The following is a 12237-nucleotide window of genomic DNA, read 5'->3' as shown; positions in this document are numbered from 1 at the left end:
AAGTGACCATCAATCAGATTTGGAGCTCAAAGAGAAACAAAATTCATTAACATTTCACCTGAATTCTAAAGAAGGCAAACCTGACTACAGAAAAGATCCTTATAACCTACACATGACAGCATTTACTGGGTACGTGCACAGCGAGCATTTCTCCACCTCTCAGCTATAAAGTATAGTTTTTCCTCTTGATAAAAACTGGTTCCGGGAAGAGTGCATAATCTCAACAGGGCCCATGAGATGTTTATGGGGGGTTTTGCATGATTTCAGAAATTTTTACGTTTGTATTTATTGGGGTAGAATGCATGTACCATAAAATACCCAAATCTGGGTGCCTGGGTGGCTCAGTTGGTTAAGTGACTGCCTTCGGCTCAGGTCATGATCCTGGAGTCCCGGGATCGAGTCCCGCATCGGGCTCCCTGCTCAGCGGGGCTTCTGCTTCTCCCTCTGACCCTCCCCCCTCTCATGTGCTCTCTCTCTCATTCTCTGTCAAATAAATAAATAAAATCTTTTAAAATAAAAAAAAATACCCAAATCTTCGCTGTACAATTAAACACAATTTCACATATACACCCATATAACAACCACTCAAATCAACATCCAGGGGTCTCTCCTTTAAATCTCAAGTTGATAGCAATCCACATAAGTATACACTATTCTCAATTCTATAGTCATAGGTTAGTTTTTCCTGGATCTGAACTTTGTAAGTAAAACCATTCAGTATGAGTTTGTGGGTCTGGCTTAGTATTATGTCAATGACATTCAACCACACTCTTTACATGAAAGAAGTCAATTCTTTTCATTTCTGTGTTAATATTACATTATTTGAATAAACCACAATTTATCCATTATATGCGTGATTGATCACGTTTACAGTTTTTGGCTATCTTCGATAAGGCTGCTAAGGACATTCATGCATATTCCTGTATATATTCACTCTTTTTTTAAACTGATTTATCTTATTTATATAGCCAGGAGCTCAGTGACTGGGTGTGTTTTTATATATATACATATATATATATTTATATTTAGCTATAATAGTGTTCCCTCCACTTTTATTTCCTGGAAGAGTTTATATAGGTTGGTATTACTTCTTCCTTAAATGTTTGGTGCAGGGACGCCTGGATGGCTCAGTCGGTTGGGTGTCTGCCTTTGGCTCAGGTCATGATCCCAGGATTCTGGGATCAAGTCCCGCATTGGACTCCTTGCTCCACAGGGGGCTTGCTTCTCCCTCTGCCTGCTGCTCCCCCTGCCTGTGCTCGCTCTCTGACAAATAAATACATAAATAAATCTTAAAAGAAAAAGATTTTGATACAAAAGCATCAGTAGAATCATGTGGGCCTAGAGTTTTGTACTCATGAAGGTGCTGCACCATATACAGATATAACAGATACAAGGTTATTCCAACGCATTAGTTTCCTGTGGCTACTGTAATCACATTATCACAGATTTGATGGCCTAAAAGAACAAAAATTCATTCTCTCACAGCTCAGAAAGCTGGAAGTCCAAAATCAATACAACTGAGACGAAGATCACGGTGTTAGCAGGGCCGCACTCCCTCTGGATGCTCTCGGACAGAATTCATTCTACACCTCTTCTGTTTTCTGATGGCTGCCTCAGAACTCCTTGGTTTATAGCCACCTCATTTTAACCTATGCGCCCAAGGTCACACTGCCCTTTCCTTTATTCATGAGAGAGAGAGAGAGAGGCAGAGGGAGAGGGAGAAGCAGGCTCCCCACCGAGCAGGAAGCCAGATGCGGGACTCAATCCCAGGACCCTGGGATCATGACCTGAGCCAAAGGCAGACACTTTTAACTGACTGAGCCACCCAGGCACCCCGTTCTTTCCTGTTCTGTCTGCAAATCTCTCAGCATTCATTTCTTGTAAGAACATATAATCATAGGGGTGCCTGGGTGGCTCAGTTAATTAAGCCTCCGACTCTTGATTTCAGCTCAGGTTATGACGATCTTAGGGTGGTGAGATCGAGCCCCATGTCAGGCTCTACACTGGGCGAGAAACCTGCTTAAGATTCTCTCTCTCCCTCTCTCTCTTTTCTGATCCGTAATTTGTGTCCTCTCTTTTCTTCTTGACAACTCTTTCAGAGGCTTATCAAATTTATCGATCCTTTCCAATAACCACCTCCTTATTTCATTAATTTTCTATTGTTTTTCTGGTTTTGATCTCTAGCTTAATTTTGTTACGGTTAGCCAACCACATTTATATCACATGTATGAAATCATACAACCACATTTTATAGTATCACTCCTTTAAAATTTCTTGAGACCCATTTTATGCCTCAGAACTGATTGGTAAGTGTTCCCCAAGAACTTTTTAAGAATGTGTTTTCAGGGCACCTGAGTGGCTTAGTTGGTTAACCGTCTGCCTTCAGCTCACATCATGATCTCAGGGTCCTGGGATCGAGCCCCACATCAGACTCTCTGCTCAGTGGGGAGGCTTTCTCCAACACCCCCCGCCCCCACTCAATCTCTCTCTCTCAAATAAATAAAACCTTAAAAAAAATGCTTTTACTGTTATTTTGCATAGAGCCTTCTATACACCAAATAGGTCATATTGGTTCAGAGTGTTGGTCTAAGTCTTCTCTTACTTTCAATCTACTTGTTGTATCAATTACTGAGAATAGATTACTGAAATTTCCAAGTATAATTGTGTGTCTGCCTATTGCTCCTTTCTATTCTATCAGATTTTGCTTTATATATTTTGAAGTTTTTTAATTAACTGTACACATATTTAGGACAATTATGACTTTTTTAAAAAAAGATTTTATTTAACTATTTGACAGACAAGAGAGAGACACCGAGAGAGGGAACACAAGCAGGGAGAATGGGAGAGGGAGAAGCAGACTCCCTGCTGAGCAGGGAGCCCAATGTGGGGCTCGATCCCAGGACCCCGGGATCATGACCTGAGCCGAAGGCAGAGCTTAACGACTGAGCCACCCAGGCGCCCCCAATTATATCCTTTTGATTAACTCCTTTATCATTATGAAATGCCCACAGTTTAATTCTGGTAAAATAACTTGTCCTAATGTCTACTTTTGCTAAAATTAACACAATGACTCTGGTGTTCTTTTTTTTTTTTTTTAAGATTTTTATTTATTTGACAGAGGGAGACACAGCGAGAGAGGTAACACAAGCAGGGGGAGTGGGAGAAGGAGAAGCAGGCCTCCCACGGAGCAGGGAGCCTGATGCGGGGCCCGATCCCAGGACCCCAGGATCACGACCCGAGCCGAAGGCAGACGCTTAACGACTGAGCCACCCAGGCGCCCCGACTCTGGTGTTCTTTTGATTAATGTTTAGAAGGTATGTCTTTTGTCATTCTTTTATTTTTATATTTCACGTGGATTTCTTATAGACAATATATGCTTATACTTAGTTTTTTATGCAATTTGACAATCTCTGCTGCTTAATGGGATTACAACCACTTACACTTAATGTTATTGCTATCCCCGTGGACATATGTACACCTATCATCTTGCTATTTTCTACTTGGCACATCTATCCCCTGCCTTTCTCACTCCTTCTCTCTTACTGAGTCTTTTTTGGAGTCTTATTGTTTTTATCTCCATCATTAACTTTTTAGTTGCGGGTCTTTAAATACTCTATGATTCACAATACTCCCGTCTAACTTGCCACGGTGCATCTTCAAATACTACGTTACACATCCTATCTAGTAGAGGAACTGTAACACAGTGCACTTCCAGTTTCCTCTCCTGTGCCTTTAGCCCCGCTTGCTCTTTAACATTCTCATGTTGAAAACCTACCATTCTTAGTTTGAATAGCCTACTACCCTCTCATACAACTACAAATGAGGAAAAAACCTCTCCTCACGGACTCAGGTGTTGACCTCTTCTGGCATTCATCCTCCTTCCTCCGCACAGATCCAGGCCTCTTCCAAAACGCTGTGCCCAAGTATTAGTCTAACCTGAATCAGCATTTTGATCACATTTCTAAAAGATACCAGGACTTTAACTCCATCTAATTGTCTCTTCTCTGCCATTTTGGTCATTGCTACATGCCATAAACCCCCGAAAATCATCACTGCTTCAACAGTCCACATCCCTTTATACTTAACCACACATTCACCCTTTGCCCTGGACCGCTTCCTTCCTAGTCACGTGCGTCCATCAGGGATCAGAGTCCTTCATCCTGAAAACCTTCCCTCGGTTTTCCTACCTACACTGTGTGCTAGTGATGCCCTCACACCTTCTCAATGTCCTTATTGCCCTTCCCCTCCTGAAGGTACTTCTACTGGAAACACAACTCCAGAACAACAGCTTCACTTTCAGCTCTTTAAAATGTTTTTATGCTATCCACTCTGGCTTCTGTCATTTCTGTTGAAAAGTCAGGCATCAGTTTTATGATTGTTCCTTTGAATTTAATGTGTCCTTCTCCAACCCCACTCACCCCCCACAATGTGGCTTTTTTTAAGGTAAGTTTAAGCATGAATGTGCCTGAATGTGGTTTCCTCTGTATCCAAATTTGGATCTGTTCAGACTCTTATGAGTTGGTATGTTTTTTTTAAATCAAAAATGTTTAGCCATTACATCTTCAAGTATCACTTTTGCTTCATTCTTTCTCTTCCTACAGGTCTCTAATGATAAACATGAATTCTTCTTACAGTAGCTCACATGTCCCTTGTGCCCCATTCCCTTTGTCCCCCTCCCTCACCCTCAACCAATTTCTTTTTCTCTTGGTGCTTCAGTTTTAATATATCTACTATCCTGTCTGAGCTCACTAATCCTGTCTTCTGTTGTGTTCAGCCTGCTGCTAAAACCATCCAATGAGTTAATTTCAGGCATATTTTTCAATTATACAATATTCACTTGATTGTTCCTATAGATTTCAATTATGTTGAAATTCTCCACTTTTCCTTGTTTTAACATATTAACCAGTTACTTTAAAATACCTATATTCTAACCATACAGAAGAAATGGTAAGAGAAGTGATTGTTGTTTTATAAAATGCCAACAGGTTAAGTAGAATGAGCATATTCTTACACTACACAAAGAAATCTTCTTATGAAAAATAACACTTCTTAGAAGAAGAAATAAGAGGACATGCTGGATTGCAGCCCAGCTGTGCCTAGAAAAAAGTCCTTACCTTTGCTAAGGTTTTCTTGGAGTAAATGTCAGTACGAAGACCAAAGTTCTGCAGATCAATTGGTTTTTCCTTGTTCTTCTCAGGAAAATTTAACATCTGCTGAGCAGCAGGGACCTAGGAGTTGGAAAAATGATAAATGGCTGTATTCACCTCTACAAAGTCAAGGAGAGAGAAGTTTTGTTTAACACTGATATATAAGGAGATTTAAAAAAATAAATACCCACACCTTCACTCTATACTTCCAACATTTCAACATACTGTATAAGCAACATTTTTCTGCCTTTTTTAAATCACAGAGAAAAGAGACAACAAATTTTCTTTAATGTGCTCTCCCATTTCATGTGAAGAACAATTTATACCTTACTCATGTTATTTTAACTTAAGGCTATATAAAATCTGGTTGACATACTAATCTTTTCAGGAATATGTGTATGGATGTCCACTTTCCAAATGTTAGAAAGGGGAACAAGTTTCACACAATCAGTGTATAGTGGAATAATACCTAATATTAGTTTATTAGTGTAATAATTACTAATGCCAGAATTATATTAGTGTAATAAGTTACCTGAGGTGATCGAAGATGTAGAGGCACAAGCCCAGAGGGGGTATCAGCTAATACATTAAAATGAGGAGTAGGAGGAGGTCCCATTGCCATGGGTCGACTTTCTGGATCCACTTGGTAATTAACAAGCCCCCATTGCTCTAAAAAGGCATGAACCCTGGAAGAATAAAGCTCTGACAGTTAAAATCTAGAGAATGTACCCCATCTCCTTGGTAACCATCATTACATTTCATTAAAACATAAGAACAATAAAACAAGTAAATGTTCTCTGTAGGCTATGAGCCATCACAAAGTTAACTGACAAGTCTGGCTTGTTGTATGAGGGACAATTTCTATAAACTCAATGTTCACAGCACAGCACCCCAAACCCTAGTACAAAGCCTAATTATTTCAATCACAGAAATAAGAAATGTTCATTTAAGTCCATAGTGAAAGAACTCACACACAGACCAAATTCAAAGAAGGAGATTCACATTTGATTTGATTCTTCAGACAGATCTAGTGTACGAGCTTATCCACTCTTCATCCTTGGTCATTTCATGATTTCATTATATAATAAAAGATGTCAATTATAAAATCTTAAAACGAGGAGAAAACGCCAAGGTATTAAATACATTCAACCCCTAAATGAAAGACATGTGACTAAGGTATTTTATTAACAAAGAAAATATTGAGTTTAATCAATCAAACATTGAACAGCAGTGCATCAGTAACCACCTGAAGTGAAGCGTCTGAGAAAAAGTCAGGCGTTTTACCTCATCACAGCACACACGTCTCCAGTCAAGTTCCTCCGACAAGCAGTGCTGGTTAAATATTCTTGGGGGTTTAGGCGATATGTGTCAATCATAAAATTTCGATATGCCAAGTATCTAAAAAGCAGTGGCAAAATTCATAAGGTGGACACACATCCTTTCAGAAATAACTCATAGAGCCAAAAATCATATTCCTCACAACCAAATCCAACAAAAAGTTAATATTCCAACCAACACCAGTACTGAGTATTTACAGTCACGAATGTAACCAAGGATAAGAACCACTAATATGCAAAACAACTATTTACTAATCTTTAACAACAATAAGTAAAATGGAGTAAAATCTGATGAAGTTAATGTGAAGTAACACAGAGAACCTGGCTGGCTCAGTTGGTAGAGCATGCAACTCTTGATCTTGGGGACGTGAGTTTGAGATCCACTCTGGGCACAGAGTTTACATTAAAAATAATAATAACTATAATAACAGTAATAATGTGAACTAACAATAAATACAAAACTGATCACAGGAGTGAATGGATAAATCCTTAGTTCCCTGCAGAATTTGCAAGTAACACCTGGTTACTTAAGAGGCTGTCTCCCTAATTATTGTGTATCCAGCCATAATTCATTTAAACCTCACAATTTCTCCATAAGGTAGGGTGTACTATCATCTCATTTATCAGTGAGCAAACTAAAGCACAGAGCGATTAAAGAATGTGTCCTAGACCACAAGTCTGGTTAAGTGTGGAGCTAGAATTCAACACAGTGCGGGGCCGGGCGGGGGGTGGTTGCTCTGGAATCTATGCTCTTAACACATGCTGCATCTCATTTCTAGATTCTTCCTAAAGCCACATGTGGATCTGGCTCCAACAATGGCTATATACCCAGCTAGGTGAGGACTAGAACCCATGAGGCCAAAATCAAAGTTAAGACAACAACAGATTTAAAAAAGGAGAGAAAAACTGAAATTCTGAGTCACAGCAGATTTCACAACATACCCAAGCATTTCTGCAACAAAATATTTAAAACAAGAGTGTTGAGAAACTAGAGACCCAGCAAAAGTTCTTGCCACAAAAGTAAAACAGAAATCTGGCAGGTTAAGTAAGGGTAGCTACATCAGAGTAGAAAAGGTACACTGCTCAAAAAATGTCTTATATAAGCAAAAGTGGATTAACAAAGACCTAAAGGTAAATTTTTTTTTTTTTTAAGATTTTTATTTATTTGCGACAGAGAGAATGAGAGACAGAGAGCGTGAGAGGGAGGACGGTCAGAGGGAGAAGCAGACTCCCTGCTGAGCAGGGAGCCCGATGTGGGACTCGATCCCAGGACTCCAGGATCATGACCTGAGCCGAAGGCAGTCGCTTAACCAACTGAGCCACCCAGGTGCCCCTAAAGGTAAATTTTTAAATTTAAGCTGACTAAAATGCTAAACTGTGCTTGTAAACAGACGACTGCCAAGAACTGTTAAGTATTTACAAATGCTGGCAATCGGCACGTTAGCTAGAATATACCATGTCTAACTAGATGGAAAACCTAAAAGGGTTTCTTATGCCAACTCTCTGATTGTGGTTTTTATTTTTTTATTTTTTTTAAGATTTTATTTATTTATTTGACAGAGAGAGACACTGAGAGAGGGAACACAAGTAGGGAGAGCGGGAGAGGGAGAAGCAGACTCTCCACTGAGCAGGGAGCCCGGTGCGGGGCTCAATCCCAGGACCCTGGGACCATGACCCAAGCCGAAGGCAGACACTTAACGACTGAGCCACCCAGGCATCCCTCTGATTGTGGTTTTAAATGAAACCTTACAGCTTTGTCAAGAAAGGCTGGAATTATCTCTGACATCTAAACTTAAAATCTCAAACTATCATGGACAATCTATTACAAGAAAATATTTATTATTCAATTATCTGTATTCTAACATGTTTTATGTAGAAAATGATACTTCTCTAACAACTTAAACAGGAGACATTTATTTGTGAAGCCACATGAGCATAACAAACAATGAATTAATAGTAGAAAGATAATATACGGAAAAGTATTTATAGTATGATAGGTGTGGATTTATTTTAGGGGAAAGGGTTTCCAGAAATGTATATTTAAGGGTCACCAGGCAAAGGCAAAAATTCTTCCTGACAAGATTCTTCCAAGTTTTTGTATTTCCAAGGCAAAAGCACAACAATGCTTTATGTAATGAAGATCAATTTATAGGCAGCTATGTCTTCATATTTGGCATTCTTTCGATTACTAGTCATTCATCATCAAAATAAGATAAAGATTCCACTTTCTCCTAGATTATTATATGTAAATATATATAATCTATAACACATATGTACACACAAGGCGGGAACTGCCAGGCAGAAACCTGAATCCATTTTAGTGAATGCCTGTTACCAAACTCAATCTTAGTTGTAAGAGCTGACATGCATATAGTTCAAGGTTGTAGGTTCAAGATGCAAATGAAAGAAAAAGTCAATACCTTTTTAAAGGAACAATTTCCTTTACAGCAAGGAATTCTATGTGGCTGAGATATGCACCCTTTTCTGAATGGAATAACACATTTGCAAACTTCCACACATTACCAAAAATGATCTCAGAAGTATCCTTTTAAAAACCCCTGCTCAACACATTCAAATGAACAATTTTTCTAGACACTGGCCCCTTTCTAAAGTAATTAATGGTATCAGGATTACATCTTCACATTTCACTTACATTTCTGGAGTCTTGGATTTGTTCTTTCCATTGAAAAACTCAGGAAGAGCACGCCGTTCAATCACGTGAATACTGGGGAATAAAAAATAAAAAGTCCTCTTAGAAAAATGAAATCTTGAAATTTAAGCTAAGTTTAATTTTCAAAGTAAAACTGAAATCCAAAAACTCAACATTCTTTTCTTTTCTTTTTTAAGATTTTATTTATTTAACAGAGAGAGGGAACATAAGCTGGGGAGGCAGGGAGAGGGATAGGCAGGCTTCCCGCTGAGCAGGGAGCCCGATGCGTAGCTCGATCCCAGGACCCTGAGATCATGACCTGAGTCGAAGGCAGACGCTTAATGACTGAGCCATCCAGGCGCCCCCTGAACATTATTTTCAAAAATTAATTGGCTTGCACAAGTTCCTATGCATTAAAAGCATATTATAAAGAAAGTTTTCCCTCTCTCACCCTTAAGACTTAATTGTAGGGGCACCTGGGTGGCTCAGTCGTTAGGTGTCTGCCTTCGGGTCAGGTCATGATCCCAGAGTCCTGGAATCAAGCCCCGCATTGGGCACCCTGCTAGGCAGGAAGCCTGCTTCTCCCTCTCCCACTCCCCCTGCTTGTGTTCCCTCTCTCGCTGTGTCTCTCTCTGTCAAATAAATAAAATCTTAAAAAAAAAAAAAGACTTAATTGTAGTTTGTCTATTCCCATACCCAAACTCAAAAACTTCTATCAACACATTGAAAGCTATCTATTTTATTATGTTCTTGACATAACACATCACAAGTAGATGATGAGCCACAAAATACAAAGAACTCCTTTGTATGAAAATGGACAGACATCACAGCAGCTGGCATGGCAACAAACTGATGAAGTGAACGACCAACCAAGACAATGGAATTTACAATCATCAGTTTCTCAGGCTCTTAACATCAATGTGCCCTTTTGTCCAGACCTCAGAAACTTTGTGCTGAACTGAATTTTTTTAATTTCAGTAATCTACTGCCTTTAAAAAGATTATAGAACTAATTTTCAATATTGAGATATAGGCACTGGTAATTTTTTTTTACTTTTTTTTATTATGTTATGTTAATCACCATATATTACATCATTAGTTTTTGATGTAGTGTTCCATGATTCATTGTTTGCATAGAACACCCAGTGCTCCATGCAGAACGTGCCCTCTTTAATACCCATCACCAGGCTAACCCATCCCCCCACGCCCTCCCCTCCAGAACCCCTAGTTTGTTTCTCAGAGTCCATAGTCTCTCATGGTTCGTCTCCCCCTCCGATTTCCCCCCCTTCATTCTTCTCCTCCTGCTATCTTTTTTTTTTTTTTAACATATACTGTATTGTTTCAGAGGTACAGGTCTGTGATTCAACAGTCTTACACAATTCACAGCACTCACCATAGCACATACCCTCCCCAATGTCCATCACCCAGCCACCCCATCCCTCCCACCCCTCACCACTCCAGCAACCCTCAGTTTGTTTCCTGAGATTAAGAATTCCTCATATCATATCAGTGAGGTCATATGATACATGTCTTTCTCTGATTGACTTATTTTGCTCAGCATAATACCCTCCAGTTCCACCCACAAGGCACTGATAATTTTATAAAATCTTTTTTTTTTTAAAGATTTTATTTATTTATTTGAGAGAGAGAGAGTGAGAGCGAGCGAGTACATGAGAGGGGGGAGGGTCAGAGGGAGAAGCAGACTCCCTGCCGAGCAGGAAGCCCGATGCGGGACTCGATCCAGGGACTCCAGGATCATGACCTGAGCCGAAGGCAGTCGCTTAACCAACTGAGCCACCCAGGCGCCCAATTTTATAAAATCTTAACAGGTGATAAGCACTATAGAGACCAGATAAAACTCAGGCCTAATGCACTATACAAATGACCCAACTGTGTATCTAGTACAAAGGTTTTGACACTAATACTAATCAATGTTTTTACTGATGATGACACTTTCTAGTTTCTCAGTGGCTTTCCACATATGCAACATGTACTCGTTATGCAGGGAAGAGCAAATCAATAATCTGTGAATGTAACTATAGGCATCATCTGGCTGGCTTAGTCAGCAGAGCATGTGACTCTTGATCTCGGGGTCCTGATTTCTCAGCCCCCTCCCCCCGCCCGCCGTTGGGCACAAAAAAAAAAGCATTCACTCTTACATCATTTGTTGTATCAATTTATGTCAAACATTAAATTGTTTGAACAGGATCTGTACTGCCAAATACAATAAATATAATGAATTACCTGAAAACTTCTAGGAAGATAATTTCTAAGATGAATTAATGCTATATAGTTACATGTAATGACTTTCCAAGTTTTACTATAAAAATAGCTGTAAGCAATTAATTATATAGTTCAAATATACCTCTCATTGTTTTATTGTTAAAGGTTAGGAAGCCCACAAAAAACACAATTTCTGTATTCACCAAGAACAAAACATACATGAATGTTTAACCCCAAGCACTTTTCTGAATTGCTGGCAGCTGATTCCTTAGGTTCTGAGAATGAGTCTGGAAGTGGGGTGGTCAGAATCAGAAAACTTGAGTTCTTCCAGTTGTCCACTGCAACAGTGGAACACTTCCACTGACACAGTACTAGTCTTTATCTATAAAATAGGGATGTGACTTACACCTCCACTGTCCGTAAGAGCAAGAGCAAGCTATGTGACATGCAGTGGTCATGATGCAAATGAGTGTTTCTGCAACCTATAAAAACCTACCAAGTTATATACTGTTATGACTACTTATTTTAATTTTAGAGGAAAAGAACGCTAGTTTCTCTGGTGTGTCCTATTAAACCATTCTGAACCCACACATGTAATCACAATTACCAACAGTGAGACTTAGACACTTCCAAATTTAAAAATACATCATCAATGTAATGAAGACTGACCTTCAAAGAAGAGCTATATACTTACTCTGTCCCAGGTTCTATTTATTCAAAACATTTAGGAACAGCATTCAGAGTTGATCTTAAAGGCATGCAGAAAAGTCTCAGTATTACTGTCATACTTTGTGGGTTTTGGAAAAAAATTAGGTATAGTTCCAAGTGAATCATCCACCCTATTCTTTTAAATTGGCTTCTAAAGAATATATATATATATA

The 12237-nt window shown here is 39.2% G+C and overlaps 1 protein-coding gene across 1 annotated transcript in view; it reads right to left on the bottom strand.

The window, feature by feature from the left end:
• SMARCC1 (SWI/SNF related, matrix associated, actin dependent regulator of chromatin subfamily c member 1) overlaps positions 1–12237 on the bottom strand; it is a 178117-nt gene that overhangs the window by 78386 nt on the left and 87494 nt on the right. The window contains exons 15-18 of the mRNA XM_034997255.1: positions 9138–9209; positions 6432–6545; positions 5680–5833; positions 5115–5228 (exon numbers count right to left, since the gene is read on the bottom strand). Of these exons, the coding sequence (XP_034853146.1) occupies positions 5115–5228; positions 5680–5833; positions 6432–6545; positions 9138–9209 (454 nt within the window). The remainder of the gene's footprint in view (positions 1–5114; positions 5229–5679; positions 5834–6431; positions 6546–9137; positions 9210–12237) is intronic.

The sequence above is a fragment of the Mirounga leonina genome, unplaced genomic scaffold (genome assembly GCF_011800145.1).
Source record: "Mirounga leonina isolate KUSES-001 unplaced genomic scaffold, KU_Mleo_1.0 Mir_94, whole genome shotgun sequence".
Classification (NCBI taxonomy): Eukaryota; Metazoa; Chordata; class Mammalia; order Carnivora; family Phocidae; genus Mirounga; species Mirounga leonina.
The sequence above is the reverse complement of the archived record's forward strand: the minus strand, read 5'-3'. Positions and strand labels throughout refer to the sequence as shown.